The 25,048-nt window shown below is 47.8% G+C and overlaps 1 protein-coding gene across 4 annotated transcripts; it reads left to right on the top strand.

The window, feature by feature from the left end:
• The first annotated feature begins 170 nt into the window (after positions 1-170).
• On the top strand, positions 171-24,692 carry ACLY (ATP citrate lyase). 4 transcript variants are annotated; one of them, XM_056511802.1, is made up of 29 exons: positions 178-294; positions 5,610-5,779; positions 7,097-7,219; positions 8,203-8,265; positions 8,538-8,728; positions 9,652-9,731; positions 10,190-10,320; positions 11,684-11,802; positions 12,342-12,478; positions 12,884-12,945; positions 13,102-13,219; positions 13,352-13,506; positions 14,212-14,302; positions 14,688-14,717; positions 16,450-16,591; positions 18,326-18,494; positions 18,942-19,046; positions 19,290-19,486; positions 19,629-19,710; positions 20,052-20,162; positions 20,684-20,811; positions 21,003-21,096; positions 21,338-21,492; positions 21,791-21,941; positions 22,419-22,562; positions 22,745-22,858; positions 23,348-23,430; positions 23,651-23,727; positions 23,895-24,692. In XM_056511802.1, exons 2-29 carry the CDS (start codon positions 5,621-5,623, stop codon positions 23,987-23,989), a joined length of 3,306 nt encoding a protein of 1,101 aa, XP_056367777.1. In that variant the 5' UTR covers positions 178-294; positions 5,610-5,620; the 3' UTR covers positions 23,990-24,692. The 4 variants fall into 4 exon arrangements, with proteins under 4 accessions (XP_056367774.1, XP_056367777.1, XP_056367776.1 ...); XM_056511799.1 differs by lacking the exon at positions 14,688-14,717 and having other exon boundaries at positions 171-294; XM_056511801.1 differs by lacking the exon at positions 14,688-14,717 and having other exon boundaries at positions 188-294; positions 10,190-10,324; positions 11,688-11,802.
• The last annotated feature ends 356 nt before the right edge of the window (positions 24,693-25,048 follow it).

Here is a 25,048-nt window from a genome sequence, read left to right on the forward strand (position 1 = left end):
GGCGAGTCTGGCGTGGGGGTCACGGCCGCGGTCCCGCGGTGGGCGGGGCGACGGTGTAGGAACTACGACTCCCACAAGGCTACGCGGCCGCACCACACCGGCGGCGGCCAATGGGTGCGCGGCGGGCGCTCAGGCAACGCGCACGTGGCAGCCGCCGCAGCCAATGAGCGGCGGCGGCGGCCGTAGCCCGATGGGCCGGGAAGGCCGCGCTCCGTGAACAAAAGGCGGCGGCGGCGGCGTGAGCGGGGCCGGAGCGGCAGCGGAGCGGGGCGGGAGCGGCCGAGCGGGGCCCAGGTGAGTGCTGAGGCGGCTGCAGCGCCGCGCTCTGCCCGGCACGTGGCGGGGCCTCTGCCTACGGCGCCCACGCGTTTGGGGCGGGAGCCGCGCTGGTTGTGGCCGGCCGCGGCCCCGGTAGCTGGCGGTAGGGCGGGCGAGCCCCGGGAGCGGCCTGTGGGCTCGCCGGCAGGAGCAGCCGCCCGGTGTGGTCCGGAGCGGAGCCCCTCGCTCCCACAGGCACGGCCGCCTTGACCTTGCGGGGCGTCCCTGCCGCGGTGCCGGTCCCTGCCCGGCTCCCGGTGCCCGGGGCGGCTCTGGGGCACGGACAGTGTGCGGCCCTCACAGCGCAGGGATCACCAAGGGAAAGGGCTCCGGCTTTATACGTTTTTTACCCCTGGTCCAAGGGGGCCTTCGCCAGAGCACTGCCATAAGGAAAATCCTTTCGTGGCCATCCTGGAGGAGCAGCCCCGCGTCGGGATCACGCTGTTCCCGTACGGGCAGCAGCGTGCGCTGCCCGTGTGTCGATCCCTTCCCGGGACACTTGGCTGTGTTCCAGCTCTCCTGTTTGCTGCTTGCAAACATCTCCTGTTTGTCTTGCTGCTTTCGAAATTCTCATCCTGTTATACCGACTCTCCCTTCCCTCTGTTAAACAGTTTGTTCTCTGCAGGCTGAAAACTGGGGTGCACCTTGACTATCCTGTTTGTAGGTGTCTGTGCTCTTTCTGGTCCCTAACTGGGTTTGGAGCTGAGTGTCAGCTCTTCTCCAGTGATGTTACCTGAACCCTGTTGGGTGTCCTGCATGTGAGACTCTGCAGGTATCAGGGCTCTTCCCACGGCTCCAGTGCTGCCTGGAGTGGTTCCCAAACAAGAACAGCTACAGTTGGAAGTCCTGCCCAGCCGTGGTGGCCAGGGAGCCCTTTACTGCTGTACACTGTGCAAGTGATTTAAGGAATAAGCTTATTAAGGAGCCCCAAGGCTGTAGAAGAAGATGATCTTTAATGACAGGATTGCCAAATTTCCCCCTTGTGGCACTGGGTGCCCACCAGGCATGGGGAGCCTGTCTGCTGCTCTCAGTTAGCCACAGGTCCATGGTCCATGCTCTTCCCTGGCTGTCATGTTTTTCTCAGAGGTTCCATGTGTGCAGGGAGCCTCCCCCAGAGCTGGGCATGCAGCACCTGTTTGCATCACCCCACACAGCATTTCCCAACTGCAGCTGCAGGACCATGACCTCGCCTTGGCTGCGGCACTGAGCCCTCGCCATCCTCTGATGAAACACACGGGTTTGCCAGGTGGGAGCTGATGTAACTTTTCACGCTGCCATGGGCTGAAAATACTGGCTTAGCTTGAACTGTGTTAATAAATGACCTGGAATGGAGGGGAGAGGCTGCTTCATGGTGTGGGTTTGTTGACACAATTCTTGGGAGAGTGGGCGTCAAGTCCTCACTGGAGAGGGAGTCCTTTCCTCCCTCTCTGAAGGTGTGATTGGAGGATGGTACCAATCCAGATCTCAGAGAATTCCATGTGTGAGCACAAATTGGTGAAGCTGAGTTACATCTTTTCTTCGGTTAGAAGAGAAACAAACTAAATCAATGTCTGTAATACTTTTTCTCCCCTTGCAGAGCAGACTGTGTCACACTGAGCAGTGCCACATCATTGGTCTTCTGGGAGCCAGGGAGATTTTGTCTGAGTTCTTTGTCAGGAATGCCTCCCTGTTTCTCCCTCTGTGTTTCCTTTGGATCTGTTGCATGCACCCTTCAGCTGATTGCAGATATATTGGGGCAGGTGTATCACTTGTGTCACAGCAAACACAAAATCCAGCTTGAGGACTCTTGCCTGCCTTGCCACCATCCCACTGATTTTCTCGGTCAATACATTCAGGAATTTTTCCCCAAGCATCAACTTCTTTGCATATGTTTGACAGGTGATGTTTTGAGGGAATAAGTGCTGCTGAGCTCCTGAAAATATTATGTTATCCATGTCTCTTACTTGTTCTGGATTTGCTAGCAAGCCTGGAATCCAGCTGGTTTTAAGTTGGTGGGTATGGATGATGAAAGAACAGTCTCAGAGGTGTTGCAGGGAACCTGTTTGTTTTGCAGCCTCACTAAATGAACACAGATCATTCATGGAAATTTGTGGCACTTGTGCTGCTGACATTAATCTGCCCTTGTGTGTGGTGGGTGCAAGGTCTGGGGCCTGAAGTGCTGAGAAAATTGCAGATCAGTCTTGGCTAATGAATGCTGATCAGAGCAGCAGAAGAGAATGTTATCCTACAGCTTGTGTTTTGGGCAGAGAAAGGGATATTTTTCCTGTGTTTATTTTCAGAGGTGCAGCCACTGCTTTCCCCAGCACTGCAGGTGCTAAGCATGACTTAAAATAAAATTATTCTGGGGAGTTTGAACCTGTCTCATTCCTGGGAAGCTGGGGACATTCAGCCCCTCTGCCTCTGTAGTGACATGAGGCTGTGCCCCTGCTTGGTGTCAGCAGAACAGATGCAGTGAGTTAATGGACCTGCTCTGGTCGGGTCTCCCTGGTTGTCAAGGGACCTGCACGAGCACACACAGCCAGGAATTGCTGATGCCCTATGGATTATTTTCCTGCTGATCTCTTAGTTTAACAGTTCAGCAGACTGAAGCAATTGCTTTGTGCTCCCTGTCCCACGAGAAAGGCAGTGGAAAAACTGAGTGAGGGGTGTGATTAAAGACTTGATAATGTTTAGGAAACGTGAAACTTGGGCAGATAAGGTCAGAACAGCCTCATTCCTGCTGTTCTGTTGCCATGACACAAGGATCTTATTTTTCATCTACTGCTATTGTAAGAATTCTGTAGTTTTCTTTCTTTACCCCAGTAGTGTTACTGCAAAGATGAGGTGATGAAGTTGTGAGGGAAATCAGGGAGCAGCAGAATGGAGCAGCATAAAAAAGACCAGAAATGGTTCTGAGAGAGGAACAGCTCTGCTTTGTGTCCCTCAGGTTTAAGGAATCCCTTATATGTCACTTGTTCCCACTGAGGCTTTTTTATGGGACTGTTCTTAATAAGACCTGGGTCCAGTGTCCTGCAATTGCAGAGGATTCATTGGCATAACCAGCATCAGCCTGAATGGTTTAATTTGTGATTGTGCACTGAAGTTCTGCAGTGCTGTTCAGAGGCTCTGTGACACCTTGGAGAATTGACAAATATTTAGGTTTCTTAAAGAAATATGTTTGCCATTTTCTTTTACCCATCTGCTTCTGCTGCAGTGAGATGTGACACAGTTTCTCTGGGACAGGCCCTGAGCAGATTGTGGAGTTGATGGATTTCGAAGGGGTTTGAAGCATGAATATTACAGCTCCCTCCCAGGCAGAACAAATGGTGGCTGCAGGTATTGTGGGAGCTGAGCTTGCTCTCAGAAATAGCTCTGCTTTCCAGTGGAAAGTTTTGGGCTCTGCAGTACAGATGAGTTGTGTGTGTGGGGCTGGGCAGTGGTGTGGTGGCTGCAGAATCATTCTGGGCTGTGGGTTTGGGGTTTGGTGTCCTCTGGCTGCTCACAAGAGCTCCTCTCTTGTAGGGCACCTTGGCTTTGGCACTGGGCTATAAACTAACAGGGGCTGTTTCAGCAGACACTTAGGGTCAAGTGTTCCTAGTGACAGGAGTGGGGGTTGAGTCTGATGAAAGATGGGATGCTGCAGAAACATTGCCTGGCCCTCTTTTGAAATGAGATTAAATTAGAAGCTGTGTTTAGGTTTTACATCAGAACTCTTTGAAAGTGGCCCTGCTGTTCTTTGTCTTTTGCCTTTGCTGTAGCTTTGCCTTTGTGATTTTTATCCCTGGAATTGCATTTGAAAAGATGGCAGTAGCATTTTTTGACTGCTGGTCCTTAAGTGTAGTTTTCAGCTTTCTGTAACAGCACTTAGTCTGACCTGTTTTGGTTTTGGAAGCTCAGGGAATGCAACCTGCCTCTTATTATGGAGTGGGAGCTGGGATGGACCTGCCTCCATCCTTCTGCTATAGGGAGAAAAGTACTTTATTTCTAATTATGGCTAGTTAATTGCTGCCTAGTCTGTGTTTGCTTATAGGGTGAATAGCCCAGCTGATTACTAATGGTTATCATCCAGAGGGCAGCACAAGAAATAACTGGAATTTGTTAGCTGCTTCCCTCTGTGGGTCTGAAGTGGGGTATGTGTGTTGTGAGCACAGGTATCTTACTGAGCCATTCCAGTACTTGGCTGTCCCAGTGCTTAGATGGAATCTGAACTCCTTTTTTTTGTGTTGGTTTTGCACCTCTGCTTTGCAACTCTTCCAGAATACATCCCAAGGGTGCTTTTGCTTCCTGCCACACTGGCTGTGCTTGGAGAACAGTGACATGACCCCAGTCACTCAAAATGCAAGAGGAGCTGCTGTTTGAGCCTCCCTGTCAGCAGTCTGACCCTCCAGACACACCAAACCTGCTGGCTGATCACTCAGTTCTGATGTGTGACACATGCAGACAGGGTCACTGGGATGAAATATTCTTTTAAATAAGCATTTATGGCAGTTAAAAATAAATGTACTTTTGGCACCTATGACTTTTTTGCTGCATATCAAAAAGAATAGTTACACTCTTGAGGTCAGAAGTCATTTGCCTACATCACTTTGGAATATACTTGAAAAAAGAAGACAACCATTTGTAGGGAAGGGACTGAATTAGGAAGTTTTCTTAAAAAAAAGCCAACCCAAAACAAAAATTGTCTAACTTTAGTCTTTGTTGTCTTGAGCATCTTATTCTGTGAGATGTAAAGCACTTTCCAAGAAACCTGGTTTTGAAACAATAAAAAACAATAATGTAAGCCTATTCTAGTTTTGGTAATCCTGGCAGTGTTTTCTTTTCCCCTTAGAAAAGGGGTGGGGATTGCTGATGTGCCCAGAGTCAGGCTTGACTGGGAATATGGGATGCCATAGAGAAGTGGGTGGGAGGGAGGGGATCCCTCCCTGGAAATGCAGCAGAAGAAGGGGTAGGTAGGTTACACCAGGAGCAGTCCTGGGGTGCTGTGACATTGGAGAGAGCTGAGCACTGCCCTGGATGTGAGGGATCCTCCAAGCTGTGGCTTTGGGAGAGGCTTGGTGGAGGCTGGGACAAGCTGCAGGGGTTCTGCCTTTCCCTGCAGCCAAGGCTGGATGAAAACAGTGTGCATGGCAGGGGAGCAGCGTGGAGGTTTTAAGCATCATGAGTAGTTCTTGCTCATCAGGAGTTTTATGATTTTATGTAACGAGGAGACTTTGGTTTGCTTTGGGTTTGTGTTGAGCTGAGTGATGTGGAGTTCTTGGCCAGAGCAGGGCTCTGTTCCTGATGGACTTTTTTGGTTTTTTTTCCCCATCCAGACTAGGCAGCCATGTCAGCCAAAGCCATCTCTGAGCAGACTGGGAAGGAGTTCTTGTACAAGTACATCTGCACCTCCTCTGCCATCCAGAACCGCTTCAAGTATGCGCGGGTCACCCCGGCCACGGACTGGGCACGGCTCACCCAGGACCACCCGTGGCTCCTGAGCGAGGTAAGGGCAGGATCTGCCTTCCTGGGGCACTTCAGCACTGCTCCAGGTCCTCCTGAAGGACCAGTTGCTGCTGCTGCTGTGCCACAGTCACTCCCAGCCCTGATGAAGGAGCTAGCCTTGCTTCAAGGCTCAGTATTGCCTCATGGGGGGCTGATTATTCCTTTAGAACTGTGAAACACAGGAGCAGAGATAGCTGTGAACCAGTTGCTCATAACTGCAAAGAGGATAAAGGAGGTTGATTCAGGCAGAGATGTCAGTCCCTGTTCTCAAGGCCTTGCTCTCTGAAATCAGGGAGTGCTCTCTCTGTGTCTGGGCTTAATGTCATGTTGGGACACTGCTTAGTTTTCTTGAATCTAAGCAAAATGTCAGGGAAAACTTTCTTTTTTAAATTTTCCAGTGCAAAATCATTTATCTCTGTATCTCATATCCTCACACTTTCTGTAGAGAAAACATAGCCAGAGCTCTTTTTATTAGCTGTCCAAGCTGGCTGCTTTCCAGTGGTTAATTATATTAAGTCATTGGCTGGAGAACATGAATGTCTCATAGTCCTTGACTTGACTGACTGATAGAAGCCCTGCACTAATTAGATGTTCCATGCTCAAGTGCCTGAATGAGCTGCAGGAAGAGACCAGCAGTGCTTCTAAAAGCCTTGCAAGAAGGCAGAAGGGAGCAAGGACACTCTTGGGCCTTTAAGGCAGGTTCTGTAAGGCTGGAAAGGGCTTCAGGGTCCATGCTCAGTGTCCTGTACTGCAGCACAGTGTGTTCTGGCTCTTAAGTAACTGAAATTCCAGGATGTATCAGTGGTACAGAAGAATGACACCCAGTTCTAGTTTGGTATTTTAAAAGATATTTGCAAGCTAGAGGTGTGTGTAACCCAGGTGCAGCTACCCATGGGTATCTTATAAAGAGCCACAGTCAGTTGGCTGAAATGTGCATGACCTGGCCCTAGCCAGTCTCATACACAAAGTGTAGTGCTTTTTTTTAATGTATTTTTGTGAGCAACTGTCTGTATGTGTCATGGCTTTTATTGGTTTTTTTTTCATCAAAAAAAGTTAGAACAAGCTGCCACCTCAGCCTCTGATGTCTGCTCACAGCTGAGTAGAAACGAGGTGGCTTTTCTCAAAGTACAGTGTAAAAAAGCCCAAACTTGCAGGCATGTTGTACCAGAGCTGGATTTGCCAAGATTAAAGGAATTTTGCAAGGACCTGTGCTGTGCAAAACTGATTTAAGTTTTCACTTCCCTATCTGCAGAGAACCACTCTACCAGAGTCACTTTCTAATGCTTATTCCTTTAAATCTCTTGTCCAACCTTTGTAGCGTTTGGTGGTGAAGCCAGATCAGCTCATTAAGAGACGTGGGAAGCTGGGGCTGGTTGGGATTAACCTGACTCTGGATCAGGTGAAGGCTTGGCTCAAGCAGCGCCTGGGCCAGGAAACCACGGTGAGTGCTTTGCTTTTGTTCCCAGGACACTACAGGAGCTGTAGAATCACTGCTCCTCTGCAGCCAGCCCCTGTGTTTTGGCTGATGATTGAGTGTTACTTCAGGCTCTTATTTTAACTCAGTGCTGCTGTGTAATATTTATTTTCCTGGGAGTGACAGTGCAGTGCTAATGATAATGAAGTGCCTGCCATCCCTGCTGCTGTGTGTTGGGAGCTGATGGAGTTGTGCTGCCTCAAGGAATTTATGCCTTTGGCTCTGCTGGGATTGATTTGCTGCTGGCTGTGGCTCTGAGCTGGTGCAGCAAGAATTGGGAAGCAGCAGGAGCAGCATTGTGAGTGCTGCCCATTGGGAAAACAATGGGTGTGGAAATTACTCTTTTAGCACTACCCACCAACCATATCTAAAGCAAGGACTGAGCCACAGACTGGGGACCACTGGTGTCCTCAGGAGCAGGGAGTATCCCCCAGTGTCTCTTGAGCCTGGAAACATGGGCTTGGATAACAGGAAAGTGCCTACACAGAACAGTTCTTGCACCCATAAGAAGAGGCTGAAGGATTCTCTTGCTTTTCTCTGCTCCCTGATACCATTTCAGGGTGAACACTACTCTGCTCCTGCCACAAGCTCAAGAGTTCCTCACTTCTGCATTTTCCACTACTCCAAGAGCAGCTCAAGCCCTTGTGTCTCAGTGTGCTGAGCAGGGCCCAGTGACAGTGCTGTCTCTGAGAGGAGAGGAGCTGACCTGGTGTAATTCTGATACCCCTCAGTCCTGCTAGGAGTGGGAAAGGTGACCGACTCTTGTAACCAGATATCCTGGGGTGACAGTGCTGAATGCTGTGCTGGAGAGGGAGAAGTGGTTCCCCAGGAGGCACAGTGGAGAGGGAGCAATTTTAGAGCAGTGCTGATTAATTCTCAAAGCTTTCCTTATTCTGCCACAAATGTGCTGGACAATTGGTTATGGGTGTTTATCTTGTTTTCTTCCCCAGATTGCTAATGCTAAGGGAATCCTGAAGAACTTTCTGATTGAGCCCTTCGTCCCTCACAAACAGGTTAGTACACCATCAAAGCAGGCTTTTAAATCTCTCTGGACTTGCATGCTTAGCTGGATTGGTACAGTGGAGAAGGCAGAAGTTTGGGGGTGTGCTGGTGAGCTGACAGTGCTGCACAGCCCTGGACAGTGTCAGGGCCACTCTAGCACTGCTGCTCCTTGGGAAGCTCAACATTGGGCTCAGCTGCCCCAGTCCCAGCACTGGCACAAAAGCCTCTCCAGGGTCTTCTCTGGGTGTCACTGATAAATGCTTGTCTTTGCTCTGTGGTGCAGGAGGAAGAGTTCTATGTGTGCATCTATGCTGCCCGTGAGGGAGACTATGTGCTCTTCCACCACGAAGGGGGTGTGGATGTGGGAGATGTGGATGCCAAAGCTCAGAAGCTGCTCGTGGCAGTGGATGAGAAGATCAGTGAATCTGATGTGAAGAAGCATCTCCTGCAGCATGCTCCAGCTAACAAGAAGGAGTAAGTAGGGTTGCAGTTCTGGGTAGGACCAGCCATGCAGCTGCTGCTCTCTTTTCTCTCAGTGCCACATCTCTCTATTTTCTTCACCCTGAAAGTCACTCCCCTGCCTTTCTTGCTTCTCTCCAGAATATGCCATGCATCCTGAATCCAAGCTCTCTGACCTTATCTCAGCTGCCTGTAAAACCCAAAAATAAGGATTCCTAGTGCTGAGCCTTTACTTGACAGCAGCACTTGTCAGCCTGCTTAAGTTCAACCTGAGACTGGAGACATGTACTGAATTCTGATCCTTTGTGCCAGCATAGAAGTTCCTTTTGTTTAGTGAAATGAGGATAAGAAGTGGCTGTGACTGAGAGCTTCCCTCTCCCTTTCTCTGGCCTGATCTCCAAAGTTATTCTCCTGTTCTTCCTTCTGCAGGCTTATCTGTAGATCTCAAGGCTTCTGCATCTCCCTCAATTAGATGCCCATAGCTAGTTAGCCTGATATGAGTCATGATTTTTCCAAACATAGCATAATCCTTGCTGACATTGTGCAGTACTGAAGGATGAAGGAGCCTGTCACTCCACCAGTCCACTGCAGCCTCCTCCCCATCACTGCTAACAAAGCTCAGATCTGACAAAGATGGGTATCAGCAGGGAGGCAGCTATGTGCTTCTGTCTTGTGGGGGGAGATAAATCAGACTGCACAGCTCTGACAGTTGTGAGCAAGTGTGTCCTCAGCAGAGTTTGGTGGAGGGTAATTAAGATGAGTCATCAAGGTCTTCCTTCCCTTGAGTCATCCATCACCCAGAGAAGATGAATAAGAAAGAAAGAAATTGATGCCAAGTAGATTTACAGATTGCCACTAATACCAATGAACAGAGCAGACTGTACTTAGATTTGGCTGCTTTTGTTAACTTGTGTTACTTTTTTTTTTTTTTTTTACAGTATCTTGGCCAGCTTCATCTGTGGCCTGTTCAACCTTTATGAAGATCTGTATTTTACGTACCTTGAGATCAATCCATTAGGTAATGGATATTTTGGATATTTCTGGAAGCAGAACTTTCTGTTCTGAAATACTGAAATGTGTTCTTGATCCTTCCTTTGGTTCTGTAATTCATAACAGCACCAGGTGCCATGTGCAGAAGTACAAAGTGGCAGTGATATGTCTTTGAGTTGTTCATTCAGTGAATTAAAAATGAGGAAATGAAAAATTTCCTTGAAGGGGATGTTAAGGCAGAATTGAAGAATGTAAAAATTGCAGTGTTAGAGCAAAAACAGCCCCTGAGACAGAGCCTGGACCATGGCCACAGTTACTGGTTAATTCCTCAGGGAACTTGCTGGGGCTGGTCAATACTGCCCAGTGCCAGGGGAAACAGCAGTCAGCCAGCTTTTGCAATGATGTCTGTGTGGTAGCAGATGTTGGAGTAAGTCTGTGATGTGTCTCTGTACAACCCAGAGCTAACTGTGATGTTTTTCACTGCAGTGGTGACTAAGGATGGTGTTTACATCCTTGATTTGGCTGCGAAGATTGACGCCACAGCTGACTACATCTGCAAAGTGAAGTGGGGGGATGTGGAGTTCCCCCCTCCTTTTGGCAGGGAGGCTTACCCTGAGGCAAGTGACAGCTGGAGTTCCTTCTTTGTGTCCTGAATTCATCATTGCCTGTATGCCCATGGCATTGCTGTTTCCAGTGGTTTTGCTGCTGTGTCTCAAGCCTTGGCAGTGCTGTCCATGATACCCTGTGCACAGGTAGCTGTAGTCCTAGGGCTGCTCAGATCCACACTCTGACTGCAGTTGCTTCCCAGCTCTGTTTGGTCAGTTCTTTTAATTCAGAATTTATTTGTTTTAATAGAGGCTGATATTTAACTTTCCTCAGCTCTGTGCCAGAACTCTGTGCCTGTGCAGAGCTTCCTTTTGTGGTTCCTGCCCACATTGTTCCCCTCAGCATCACTGTTTTTCTCTTGAGGCAGTGGTTACTGAGAGCCCTATGGGAGCTGATGTTCCCTCAGTGTTCAGTGACAGTTCTGAGAGCAGAGCAGCAGCTGTGTGCAAATGCTGCATCCAGGTGTGAATCCAGAGAAAATAATCACCATTTCTGAAACTTTGAAGTAAGAAGATGTTAATGCACCTGTTTTTCCAAAAAGTTAGGACAAGTTGAGGGCTGCAGGCAGCACTTTGTTGTGAAGCTAGTAGTGCCTGTTTCCTCCCCAAATTCCCTGGGTCTGTACTGCTGGATGCACAAGCACAGCTCCAGACACAGGTCCCAGCAGCTTCAGACGCTGTTGGAAGTAGAGCTCTCTCCTTAATTATTCTTTGACTTATTTCAGGAGTCTGTTCTTCTCTCTCCAAAAAGATTTCTGTCCTGACTTTTTCATTTTAGTGATTATAATTATGCTTCAGTTGGAAGATTTTTGTACTGTGGCCAGGAAATCCATTTAGCTGTTCCTTTCCATGTAGCTTGCTGGATGCCAACACTCAACTCAATTTGCTCTTAAAAGGATTAGTTCAGGTTTTGTCTCTGAATCATCCCTCTGAGTCCCTGGGAAGGTTGTTATGGCAGAGTCTTTGCTGGGAATGTTAATGAGCTCTGATGAAGTGCTGCTCAGCAGCCTGGCACACTGGGCTGCCAGGAGCACCACGTTGAGCCAAATTAGAGCTCTCAGTGATTATGTTCCTGGCTCCAGCACAGCCAGAGTGGTCACCATGGGTGAGATGATTTTTAGATTTCCTCAGGTCTCAGTCTCAGACAAAGCCAGAACAGATTTTACAGGTCTGTTCAGATTTTGTGACTGTGTGATGGAGGGATGGAGCTGGGTCTCTGTTCCTGACAAACCTGTGTCTGTGGCTCTGCTCTCGCTTAGCTGTAGGTGGTGAGGTGTGCTTGCTCTGTGTGTCCAAATGCACCCAGCACTATGAACCCTTGGCATGGAAAAGGCAGGTGCAGGAGGAGGCTGAGGTGGTGCTGCTCTCTCTGCAGGAAGCCTACATTGCTGACCTGGATGCCAAGAGTGGGGCCAGCCTGAAGCTTACCATCCTGAACCCCAAAGGCAGGATCTGGACCATGGTGGCTGGTGGTGGTGCTTCAGTGGTGTACAGGTAATTAAAGCAAGGATTTCAAGTGCTAGGGGAACATAATTGCTGAAGCCTCTGGGAAGCAGACTCTGCTAAAACCATTTTTCCTGTACTGTGACTGTTTAGGATCTCTTCGGAACGAACATGCTGTAAGATTTTTTTTCACAGGACTGTGGAACGTTGTTTAATTTTGGAAGGGTTAGGGTTAGATACAGTTTCTTGCAGAGATACAGTTCCTTTCATATTTACAAAGAAACAAGCTGGCTGTGGGCTGTTGAGGGTAATATGATTGTTGTAGTGGTCCCTGAGTTTGTACCTGGGGAGCATGACAAGATTAATTGTGGCTCACAAGAGTAGAGCAGCTTTTTCAGCAGACAGTGCTGTCTCTGTTAAGAGTCCCACTTCCCCAGGGATTTGGAACTTTAGGAACTTTATAGCAACTCAAATCTCTTAACTGTTTTTTTTTTTTGTTTTTTTTTGTTTTTTTTTGTTTTTTTTTGTTTTTTTTTTTTGTTTTTTTTGTTTTTTTTTTTGTTTTTTTTTGTTTTTTTTTTTATTGTTAGTGACACCATTTGTGACCTGGGGGGTGTGAATGAACTGGCAAACTATGGGGAGTACTCAGGAGCCCCGAGTGAGCAGCAGACCTATGACTATGCTAAAACCATCCTGTCCCTCATGACCCGAGAGAAGCACCCAGAAGGTAAGGGAGGTGTGCAATTCCAAAGCTGTGAAGCTGTGTCTGGCAGAAGAACCTGGACAAATCTGGGCTGTTACTATGCTTAGCCTTCCCTGGCAGAGCTTTCAATATACTGCTGCCTTCTGAAAGAATCAGAATTTCTGATTCCTGAATTTCTGTCAGCTCTTGCTTCAAAGAGAGGACTTGTCGTTTTCTATGGGGCCTGAGAGATCCTTATCAGGCATTCTTGCTTGGTACAAAGCTCTTATCTTCCAGGTTCTACTAAACTCAACTGCTTTAGGGGCTTTTTTTTCTACTAAACACAGCTGGTTACTCTGCAGCTTTGTTTCACTTTGTCCTTTATGGCTTCCTGATCTTGGCTTACTCAGCTCTTGAAATGGTTTTACTTACCTGTGTTTCTTCCCTCAGGGAAGATCCTGATTATTGGAGGCAGCATTGCAAATTTCACCAATGTAGCAGCCACCTTTAAAGTAAGTGACCAGTCTCAAACACCAGCAAACACAGTGGTCAGCCCCCAATTCCATGTTTGGCTGAGGCCCACAGTCTGTCTCTTCCAGGAGTTTGAGATGATGGGACAGAGTAAATCTCTGGCTACCTGCATCACCTGTCCTGTGTGTGTCTTTCAGGGCATTGTGAGAGCAATTAAGGATTACCAGGGCCCTCTGAAGGAGCATGAGGTGAGGATCTTTGTACGAAGGGGAGGCCCAAACTACCAGGAAGGGTTGCGTGTCATGGGAGAAGTCGGTAAGGACCGAGTTGTGTTCTTGCATCTTGTTTCTTCCACCTGCTTTCTGCCGAGCTTTCTCAAGGTTTAACACCTCACTTTGGTAGAGCTTTCCCCTGAGGGGGGCTGACTGCTCTTGTGTACTCCCCCAGGGAAGACCACGGGGATCCCCATCCACGTGTTCGGCACGGAGACGCACATGACGGCGATCGTGGGCATGGCCCTGGGCCACCGGCCCATCCCCAACCAGCCGCCCGCCGCAGCCCACACCGCCAACTTCCTGCTCAACGCCAGCGGCAGCCCCTCGGTGAGCCCCCTCCCCCGAGCAAGGGACAGCTGAGGAGCTCCTGAGGGCAGCTCCCCCTGCCCCAACAGCTGGAAATGCATTTGGGCCACTAGTGTGTTGTAATGTTGGGTCTGAGACAGACACCACCCTCTTGAGATTGGCATAAACCTCTTTAGTGATCTGAACCCTTCCTAAACAGAGGGTTTGAATTTCCTGGGGATACACATGTGGTTGATTGCTGTCTTAAGGCACTAATTTCCCTGGCCAATGATACATCTGCACTTAGGGTCCAATAGATGGGCTGGGATTCTCTGTATTTGTTCAAATCCATCTGACTGTCACTCACCCAGATGCCTGCCTGCTTACAGGCTGCTTGGGTTTCAGCCTGCAGCTTGCAACCAGCTGCAATATGCAATGTGACCACTATTTGTAGGAAGCTTTAGGAAAACATATGATTCTACTGGTGCAGTTTATCAGGAAAGGCCACCCCAGTGCCCATCTCACTTGTGCAGAAAATGTGGCCTCTCAAAGCTGACAATGTGGCTTTTGAACCTCCTGGGTCATTCAGTTTTCAGTCACTTGACTGAAATGGTCCTACCTGAAAACTCATTTTCTTTGGTTTTCTTTGTAGTAGTCCAGTGTAGCCAAAGTGAGGCCACCTCCCTCTCTGCTCCAGGCCATACCTGCAGCACTGTCCCTCACTGACTTGGCTTCTGAATCTTTCAGACTCCAGCACCAAGCAGAACTGCCTCCTTCTCTGAGTCCAAACCAGATGGTATTGCTCCAGCTAAGAAGGCAAAACCAACAGCACCTCTCGGTAAGTCCTGGGAGTGCTGCTGGCAATGCTCTGCTGTTCCCAAAGGCAGGATGAGCATGAGGCAATGCTTTTTTTGTGTGGATATAAAGGGAAGCAGTTTTGTGGTACCTGCCTATCTTTGTCTTGGGTGTAGTTAAGTGGTTTAGCAGCTCACTTGTGCCATGAGCTCATACGCAGCAGAGTCAGAGTTGCCCTGATTTGGGATGTTCAGGAACAGCACAGCAAGAGGAATTAGAGGGCTCCAGTCTGCTTGTTTTTTAACAAGAGCAAAGCCAAAAGCCCTATGCTGAGGAGAGAAGGATTGCACCTGCCTGTGTGCCTGGCCAGTGGGCTGGCAGCAGTCAGCTCTGTCATTCCATTGCATGAGTGAATCTCTCTTTAACAGATTCAGTCCCAGCCTCGAGACCTGGTTCAGGTAGGACCTGTGTGACCAGCTGAATGTGCCTGGCCTTGCTGGCAGCTGACTTTTTTTGGTTCTTTGTTTTGTTGCTGTTTTTTCTCTCCAAAAGTTTGCTGTGTTGTCTGGTCCTTTCCTCCTGCCCAGCATATTTAGCTGTCACCATGTGAACTTCTCATCTGGTTTTTCAAGTGCAGATCACATATGCCTCTGCTCAAATGCTTCCTATTTCTGGGGGAGAGAGGGACAGGTCTCAAACTTTTTTTTTTCTTCCCTTCCCCCCGCACAGCCATAACAGAGACCAGCCTGAGGCAAACTGTTCTGTTTGCTTCCCAAAAGGAGTCACTAATTGTGACCAGTAACTGGTATCTTGTTTCAAAGGGAAACAATGTAGTGCAGGGGCCTTGGTTATCAGATTTGGAAAGTACAGAAAAGTCACAGATTAACTAAATGTTGCTTTAACAGTCCAGCAAACTGTTAAAACTTGTGCTCAGTGAAGTTGTTTTGTAGGGACTTTTAAGACTCTAGTGGGCTCTGTGCTGTGTGAGAATAAACTGCTGAACTGGGGGCAAAGTAGAGCTTCAAGTTACCTCCCTTATCACGAGGAGGCACAGTAGAAGGGGAATTCCTGCATTGTTGCTGGTGTGCTCTCAGACAAATGCCATCACCTCTTTGAGACTGCATTTTGGTGTTCATGGGAGCACTCATGGTACCCCCTTGTAGGCACCTGCAAGATAAACGGATAAAACAGAATTTTTAGTTCCCTGATGACAAGTCATGTTGCAGTGAATCCAAACTGTCCGTCTGTAGGGCTGGAGAGCAAGGACTGATTTTTTTTTTTCTTTTTTTTTTTTTTTTTTTTTTTTTCCTTTTTTTTTTTTTTTTTTTTAATTGTTGAAGCCAGAGGAGCAGTGTCCTGTTTAATCCCTAATGCTGTTTACCTTTGATCCAGCTCCAGAAAGAACTCAAAGAACTCAGCAGTAGCCCCAGCTGGCATCAGCAGGTGGATCAGCTCTGAGTTTTCACAAGTTTTAAAATTAATTCTGCCTGGAGTCAGAAGGAGGGACTCAATGTTGTGCTGTGACAAGTGGTGTAAATAGACTTTAGACCAACAGTCCATCCTCACTGGCTGAACTGTTGCTTTTCCTGTGACTCTGTCCCCTGAAGCCAAGTTTTGGGAGCCATCAAGTTTGTGATGGATTCTGATCCTTAGAAAAAGAAAGAAAACTCGAGTATGTTGAGCCCCTTTATTTTCTTTGTCCCCCCCATTTCCTGCCTTTTTTAAATTTTATTTTTAATTTCCTGTCATTCTTCTATAGTGCCCTGACCAGCCTCCCAAAGTTCACCCAGACTGTGGGCTACATGCAAACAAATACATGAAATTCAAGATTCTCTTCAGTTGTGCATAAGAAAACTGGGAGAAATATGAAAGACCTGTGAGAAGAGAGGCAGAGGCAGTTTTTACTTTTCTCTTCTCCTATACTATCTGCCTCCTGTGATTCACTTGCCCATTTAGTGAACCCCAAAACCTGGCTGTTGTGTTCAGAATCCAGGGAAGGGGTTGCTGCTTCATCTACAGTTTCCTCCCTAATTTGAACAGTGTGGCTACTCCATCCTGCAAACTGCAGTTCAGCTGGGTTCAGTTTGAAGTGGGGGGAATACCCTCGTGCAGGAGCCTTTCAGCAGGCATTTGGCAGAGTTGCAGTGTGTGCAGTTTGAAGAGGGTTTGGTTTCCCCTCTCTCTGAGCAGGTAAAGCCACAGCGCTGTTCAGCCGCCACACCAAGGCCATCGTGTGGGGGATGCAGACCCGGGCAGTGCAGGGGATGCTGGACTTTGATTATATCTGCTCCCGGGATGAGCCCTCCGTGGCTGCCATGGTTTATCCCTTCACGTGAGTAGCCTGTGACTGCATGGCTTTTCCATTTCCCTCCAGCTCTTCTGTGACCTTCCTCCTCTCTCTGTGGTTCTTTATGGAGTTCTGCCCTCTCCATCCCTGCTGGAACACCTCCTCTGCTCCCTTCCACCCCTGGGTTGGCTTTGTAGGCTGCTTTCTTCAACCATTGATTTCAGGCTGAGCTGTTTTAACAGCCTAATATTCACCACAGAACTGAAGTTCCACTTCATGTGCTTTTTAAAAGATGCCCAAATTCTGTTCTTTACTCAGTGAGTAAGGCAGGTGTGACTACCTGGGCTTGCTTTCCAGCTTCCTGGCTCAGCAAAGGCAGGCAGGTATGTAAGGCTTCTTCCACTTGCCTGCTGTTGGCTGTGTGCTTGTCTGAGACACCTTGATTTGTGCCTGCAGCAGCAGGAATTACCCCTCCCAATATTATCCAGAATCATAGCAGCTCTGCTGACAAACCAAAGCAGGTATGTAGCCAAACAAAATTTAAAAAAAATCTCATTCATATTCCTTCCAATAGCAGCAGTGATTACTTAGCAGACAGGAAGCCTGTGGATCCTTCAGTGGGATAGAAAGTCCCCTTGTGGTGTTTACCCCCTTTTACTCATCCCAACAGGGATGAGAGGGTCTATTGGGTGTGCATGAGCTGTTTTGTTGTACCTCCTCGGTGTGGGGGTCTCCCTGTGGGACAGGGCAAGCAGGGAGAAGGGAAACAGCAGCTGTTGCTTCCAGTGCAGTGAGGTGGGAGCCCAGAGCCAGGCAGGAGCCTTGGTTCATTCCTGTGGTATTTACAGACATCCTGGAGAGCTTATGTCTAATCAACCTCTGTCCTGCAGAGAATTTCTCCTCTTGACAATTAAGACCTTGTACTGTTATTCCGCAGCTCTGATGGTAATTGCAGCTCTGTAATAACTTCTCAGCAAGTGCAAACCTTGGGTACTGAGTGCAGGCACACCAATGTCTGTAGATGAGTGGCAGCCTCTGGCAGTGCTGCACTTGATTAAGGAAGAAAAAGCAATAGGGATTGAAGTTTAAGGCTGCCTGTAATTACTGGATTCTGCTTGACCTTTTAGAGGGAGCCAGGCTGGCAAGACCTGGAATGTTCTGTCACGAACATTGGGAGCACAGCCAGTATTCACACACTTAAATGATTGCCCAGTCAGACTTCACTGCAGTTCCAGTCAGAACATCTACTGTGTATGAAACACCAACAATGAAACCTTGCCAGGTGCTTCCCCTCCCATGCCTGTGGATGGGCAGAGTCCCACTGCAGAGGGATTGGGAAGCTGACTGGCCCTTCCAGTGCCCTCCTGGCTGTTCATCACAGATCCTGGTTTCCTGTCCCCCAGTCCAGTGTTAGCACCAGCCCAGTGACACAGCTTTGCATGCCTCTCATTCATTACTCTTTCTGTGCCTCATTCTGTCTTCCAGCTTGGAGTAGAGTTAAGGCTCTGGTAACTTCACTGTGGGAGAGCTTATTCATCTTGCTGGATGCCTCTGTCCCCATTAGCCCGTCTCCTTCCATATGCTGCTCTGTCCTAATTCTCTGAAGAACCTTCTGCTGTCATATGGCCCCTCCCCAGACATGCTCACGTGCTCGTGAGTGTCTCAGTCAGTCCCAGGGGCTGAGAATGGGGTTTGTAAACTCCTCTGTCTGCATGCACTGTGTTCCTTGGCCTTTCCAGCAGCCTTAAAGTCAGGGCTTTTCCATCTTCTCTTCCACAGTGGTGACCACAGGCAGAAGTTCTACTGGGGCCACAAAGAAATCCTGATCCCAGTCTACAAGAACATGTCAGATGCCATGAGGAAGCACCCAGAGGTGGATGTTCTCATCAACTTTGCATCCCTGCGCTCTGCCTATGACAGCACTGTTGAAACCATGAATTATCCCCAGGTGAGTGCAGGATCCAGAAGAAGCCCAAATGAAGAAGGAAGACCCTGTCAGCAGGGTACTGGTATTTCTTAAACCATGATGGCATTAGCAAGTTGTCTTGGTCTTCTGACTTAGGGTTAGAATTGGGAGTTGTCTGCTTACAGAATGTAAGGAGGATGCTGGGGGTCCCTGGCAAATCCTAATGCTGGGTTTGCAATTTGTTTAAGAGGAACTTAGTACTTCTTGGTTAGCAGGAACTACTTCAGGCTGACTATAATACAGTGCTGCTCTGATGTGCAGGGGGTAGAAAATTCCCTGACCAGAACCTTGAGCCTGTTGTGAAGATCATGGCAGCCTGCAGATTCATGCATTGGGCCTTCCTGCATGAGAGTGCACAGAGTGACCTCCCAGGGGCCTGACAAGGGGCTGCTCTGTGGGGTACCAATGGTTTTGCTTCTCTTGCTGCAGATCCGCACCATTGCCATTATTGCCGAGGGCATTCCGGAGGCCCTGACACGGAAACTGATCAAGACAGCTGATAAAAAGGGAGTCACCATCATTGGGCCTGCAACTGTAAGTACTGATAGAGCTGTAAGCCTTCTTCTGTCTTTCTTAACCTTCAGATCTGCTTTCTCCAATTGATGAAGTGTATGCTGCAATCCACTTGCTTTAGACACAGGAGGTGCATACTGGTCTCTCATCTTAAAGTCTTTGCCATCCTCCCTTCTCTATACAAATGCTGGCAAGGCTGCCTTACATGTTCCTCAGTTTCATGATTTTTAAAGGGCTTTACACCTTTCCCTTATTCTCTCGTAGGTTGGTGGCATCAAGCCAGGTTGCTTTAAAATAGGCAACACAGGAGGCATGCTGGATAACATCCTGGCATCGAAGCTGTACCGCCCTGGCAGCGTGGCCTACGTGTCCCGCTCTGGAGGGATGTCCAACGAGCTCAACAACATCATCTCCCGCACCACTGACGGGGTCTACGAGGGGGTGGCCATTGGAGGAGACAGGTACGAGTTGGTATCTTCAGCAGGCACTGGTTTTCAAGAATTGTTGGTAATTTGGAGAAGGAAGAGCAGGTTGGGTGTTAATTTTTCGTTCAGAAAAGTATAGGAAATAAATTTCTACCACTTCTCCTGTATCTGCACACAGATATCCTGGTTCAACTTTTATGGATCATGTCCTGCGTTATCAGGATACTCCAGGAGTGAAGATGATTGTAGTACTGGGGGAGGTGAGTGACACCACTTCACTGTCTGAGTGAACACCTGTGTGTGGCTTTGGGAGCATCTGACCTGGTGGAAGAATGCTAAATAGCAGCTACTTCTACTTTTCTTGAATATTCCAAATTTTATTTCTTGCTGCTTTTGTTAAAAAAAAAAGACAAAATCTATTCCACAAGCAAGCATAGTCTTCCCTATTTTAAAAAAAGAAAAGAAAAATCAGGAGGTTTTGTTCTGATACTTCAGCCATTATTCTGTGAAAAAGGAGAAAAAACTCCCAGCAATGTTTCTGTGTGTCATGGTGCTGGTTTTATCAAACATGGAGCTGAGAACCATCTGTCTCTCCCTGCAGATTGGAGGCACAGAAGAGTACAAGATCTGCAGGGGCATTAAAGAAGGCCGGATCACCAAGCCAGTGGTGTGCTGGTGCATTGGTACCTGTGCCACCATGTTCTCCTCAGAGGTATGTGCAAAAATGGGGGAAACTGCCTAAATAAGGATATATCCACAACAGGAAGAAAAACACAACTTCATTCATTGTACCTAAACCTTCCAGAACTGGCAGTAGTAACTAAAATGTGCAAAAGTTCATAAATATAAATGATAGCTTCTGCTTCTATAGTTCTGTCACAGGAAATTTGCAGGGGATTCTGCTTACTTGTGAAGGGAGCCCAAAGATTCCAGGGAAAACAACGAATTCCAATAGCTGCTGTTTCTGGGGTGGGGATGGCAAAGATCTATGTTGAGCACCTCTGAAATGGGACAGTTTAGGGAGGCAGAACATGAATGAATGAGCCTGGAGGGATTCAAGATCAGAACATCCCTGTGATTGCCCTGCTGGCTCTGACTGCAACCAGGAGTTTTTGGTAGCCCAGAGGAGACAGATGTACAGCCACTGGTGTTCCCAGTCAGGGCTCTATTCTATTGCACTCTCTGCAGGTAACAGTCTGTATTCCTTAGTGCTCTCCCTTTTCCTGCTTGTAGGTGCAGTTTGGCCATGCAGGAGCTTGTGCCAACCAGGCCTCTGAAACTGCTGTAGCAAAGAACCAAGCCTTAAAGGAAGCTGGAGTGTTTGTTCCCCGGAGTTTCGATGAGTTGGGAGAAGTCATTCAGTAAGTCACACTCTCAGGGCACCTTCAGCAGTGGACAAAAGCTGTCAGGACACTGATTCTGGCCTGATAGGGAATATATTTCTGCTTAAGGAAAGCAGTTTGACTGGTTGTGAGGTTTTAAAGTCTAGGTTAGATCACCTTGCTTGGATCCTCTAGAAGGACCAAAGTTACAGAATGGATTTTCTCCCTAGGTCTGTGTACCAGGATCTTGTGGCCAAAAGAGTGATTGAACCAGCTGAGGAAGTGCCTCCTCCAACTGTGCCAATGGATTACTCCTGGGCAAGGGTGAGCTGTGCTGATTTACCAACTTTTGGGTTTCTTGGAATCACACGGGGCATTGGCTGTGATTCTGGGGTTATACCTTGTGCTTTGTAGTGTTACTTGAGCTGCTGCTGTGGTGGTTCTGGGCTGTGGAAGCTGCTCTGAGAGCAAGCCTAAGGCATTGCTGTTTGCCTGCTCTGCCCTGTGCTGCCCCTCCCTGCTGGTGTGGGTTGTTTAACATCCTGTCTTTACACTGCCATTCCAGGAGCTGGGACTGATTCGCAAACCTGCTTCCTTCATGACCAGCATCTGTGACGAGCGGGGACAGGAGCTGATCTATGCTGGGATGCCCATCACAGAGGTCTTCAAAGAGGAGATGGGAATTGGAGGGGTTCTAGGCCTGCTCTGGTTTCAGAGGAGGTGAGGCAGCTCTTGTGGAAATTTGCAGATCCTTATTAATAGATTTTTAAGAAAAAAGGTAACTCCAGGATTCACTGGAATGCCATCTCTGTTCCCTCCATGATACCATGTCAGCATTTTGGGTTGCATACAGTGTGAGAAAGTTTTCCATGAGTCTTGTGGTGCATTGAGGAAATTTCTGTATTCTAGTCGTGATTCACACTCTGACTACTTGTCACCTCAGCTGTGGGAAGACTGGGGGCTTTACAAACAGTTACATTTGTGTTCTGTCCCTGACTGATGTGGTGTCTGTGCCCAGGTTGCCCAGGTATGCCTGCCAGTTCATTGAGATGTGCCTGATGGTGACAGCAGACCACGGGCCAGCCGTGTCTGGAGCCCACAACACCATTGTCTGTGCAAGGGCTGGCAAAGATCTGGTTTCAAGCCTCACTTCAGGCCTTCTTACTATTGTGAGTACTTGATAGTCCGGAGGTTTAGCTTTGTTACTTATTACTCTTCTAGGTTTTATTACTACTGATTCTTTGGCTGCAGTCACAGACTGGTGGTGTCTGTCCACTAACACTTTGAATTTCAGCTCTGATAGTTTGGTGCTCCCTGTTTCAACTCTGGTCCATTTTTCCAGTAAGCCAGATTAGCCAGACTCATTTGAGTCTAAAAATATTTTGTAGCAGCCAAATTGCTGTCAGTGTTGACTCTTTGGTTGCCTGAACTCTTATCAGAGTTACTAAAACAGACACTGGATTGCATTTTCCACCACTTGTCTCTAGCAGAGATGCACTGGCTCCAAATTAGCATTTGTATGAGAGATAAGCAGCCCAACTCTGACATGAATGCCAGAAACCAGGAGGGTGGATGGGGAAGATAATCTTGGGTTTGTATCTTAATTGTGGAGTCCTTTGATGTAATTGCCTTTGTCCTGCACCCAGGGTGACCGGTTTGGGGGAGCACTTGATGCTGCAGCCAAAATGTTCAGCAAAGCTTTTGACAGTGGGATTATCCCCATGGAATTTGTGAATAAGATGAAGAAAGAAGGGAAGCTGATCATGGGCATTGGACACCGAGTGAAATCAGTAAGAAACTGCATTAGGACAAACTGGAGGGATTTTTAGGAATGGGTGGGGGTGAGCAAAAACAAGGGAAAGAACACTTTCAAGGCAAGTTTCAGAGGCAGCTATTGACTAAATTCTCCCAAATCTCAAAGAGTATCAGTAAGAGGCAATATTATTGACTGTGACATGCTCTGAACTTGCAGATAAACAACCCTGACATGAGAGTTCAGATTCTCAAGGACTACGTGAAGCAGCACTTCCCAGCCACTCCGCTGCTGGACTACGCGCTTGAAGTAGAAAAAATCACAACTTCCAAGGTGAAAGGCGCCAGCACTCAACTGCTCTGGGCTCTGCTTCTGGGGAGGGAAAGTGACTGGGGCTTAGCTGTATTTCCAGTGCACTGCTTCATAAATTGCTGCTGGGGATTGTGTCTGGGGTAGAGTTGAGGCTAAGTACAGCTGCAGCTTGGAAAGGCTGAAGGCATTTGGCTACCAGGAAAATGCTGAACGAGCCAAACCATCTGTGTGGCCACTGTCCACACTGGCACTGCTGGGGGTAAATCTGAGGCTGTTGGCACATGTGCTGGCCCATGACAGGCAACTCTGGGGGTTGACCCAAGGGACCCCTTGTTTGGGGCTGCTTTTCCAGCATTCCCATTAAGTGTAGCTCTTGCTCAGGCTGCTGAGCAGCTTCTGGGCTGGTGTGTCCCCAGCTGCAGGCAGCCCTCAAATCACCAGTGGAAGGTGCTAGATAAACACAATTTGCACCATTGACATCTCTCTTGGGATGTGTTTTATTTCCTACAGAAACCAAACCTTATCCTGAATGTAGATGGTTTTATTGGAGTGGCCTTTGTTGACGTGCTCAGGAATTGTGGCTCTTTCACACGGTGAGTCAGAGGGGCTGTTCTTGGATCATGATCCTATAAAGCTGCACTGCCAGCTCCTGAGGGGCAGAATCCCATGACACTGGGAAGGAAACATAGCCTGGCCTGGCTTTTGGGGGCAGAAAGCTGTCAGGGGAATATGTAGCTTCTGGCCTATCTTGAGATTGATTTCTTAAATAGATGATTACCAGGAGAGTAAAATTCATTTTCCTTTGTTTTGCAGGGAAGAAGCAGATGAATATATTGATATAGGAGCTCTCAATGGCATCTTTGTACTGGGCAGGAGTATGGGATTCATTGGTGAGTTTGCCACATCCTCCCTGGCCCCTTCCCTCCTCCTGGGGCTGTCCTGCCCCAGGAACAAACCTGAAACCCAGGAGGGATTCAATGCACTCCAGAAATCCAACTTGAGACCAAGACTAAGAGGAGGGACAGGGATTTTGTAACATAAGCCACTCCCCTTTCAGGACACTACCTGGACCAGAAGAGGTTGAAGCAGGGTCTGTACCGTCACCCCTGGGATGACATATCCTATGTCCTGCCAGAGCACATGACCATGTGAGGAGCTGGTGTTGCCTTGGAATGCACCAGGACAGAAACCTGTCCAGGAGACAGCCACAGTGGGACTGTGATGTGTAAAGATGATTATTGGGACAGAGATGTTGAGCTGCCTGGTCAGACTGTGCAAAGTGACTGTTTTATAAGGATAGAAACTTACTCTAATAAAACCAAAACTTGTGCTATTCCTTCTGTTACCTGCTGTATTTAATACTGTCTCACACTTATTTTTTCTATTCTTATTTGATTTTGTTTCCAGAAGTGATTTAGGGTTTGGGGGGTAGAGTTTGGCTCATAGGTATGCCTTACTGAACCTAGCTCTGGTAACAAGCTGTACCTTTCCCATGAGGGGAATGTGCCTGTCATTCCCATAAGCCATGATTTGGATTTTTTTGTTGTTTGTTGTTTTTCAATTTGTTTACCATATTCTTATCCTTGGTCTGACTGTACCTGAATCCTGGGACCACTGCTGATGTATAACCAATGTTACTCAAGCTGGTGTAGTAATTTGAAGTGTAAAGTTGTAACATACTGTGAAATCCCTGTACTCCAGTGTCTGTATTTATGCAAACAACCTCTCCTTTCCTCTGCTCTGTGCCCTGTCACTCATGTAATCTGCAGCTGCAAAAATATCTCAGTAATAATTTCAGTGTCCTCCTTGTCTGTGTATTGTAACCAAATGCAAATAAATACACATTACTAATTTATTCTTCTTCCTTGTGTGACTTCTGTAAGTTGTTCCCAAACAGTGTCTAAAGTGGATGTGTGACAAGTTGTCATTTACCAAAATAACAGCCATCAAAGCAATTACTCCTCAGGGTCTGTTTCAGGTGATTTAAAAGGGAAGAAGTAAAACTACATCGAGCCTTCACCTTGCCAGTTTCAGTGTAGGTCAAAAAAGCTAATATTTAGTCAAGTAGAGAATAAACCGAAGGATGCAAATGCTATGATTGATACAGCATTATACAAGAGTTAGGGAGCTGCACTGTGTCTATAGCAAGCATGAAATAACTATCTATAACTGTTATTTTAATTAAAGACACTGTGTATCAGGGAGAGAATT

Source organism: Oenanthe melanoleuca, chromosome 27, assembly GCF_029582105.1.
Source record: "Oenanthe melanoleuca isolate GR-GAL-2019-014 chromosome 27, OMel1.0, whole genome shotgun sequence".
Lineage (NCBI taxonomy): Eukaryota > Metazoa > Chordata > Aves > Passeriformes > Muscicapidae > Oenanthe > Oenanthe melanoleuca.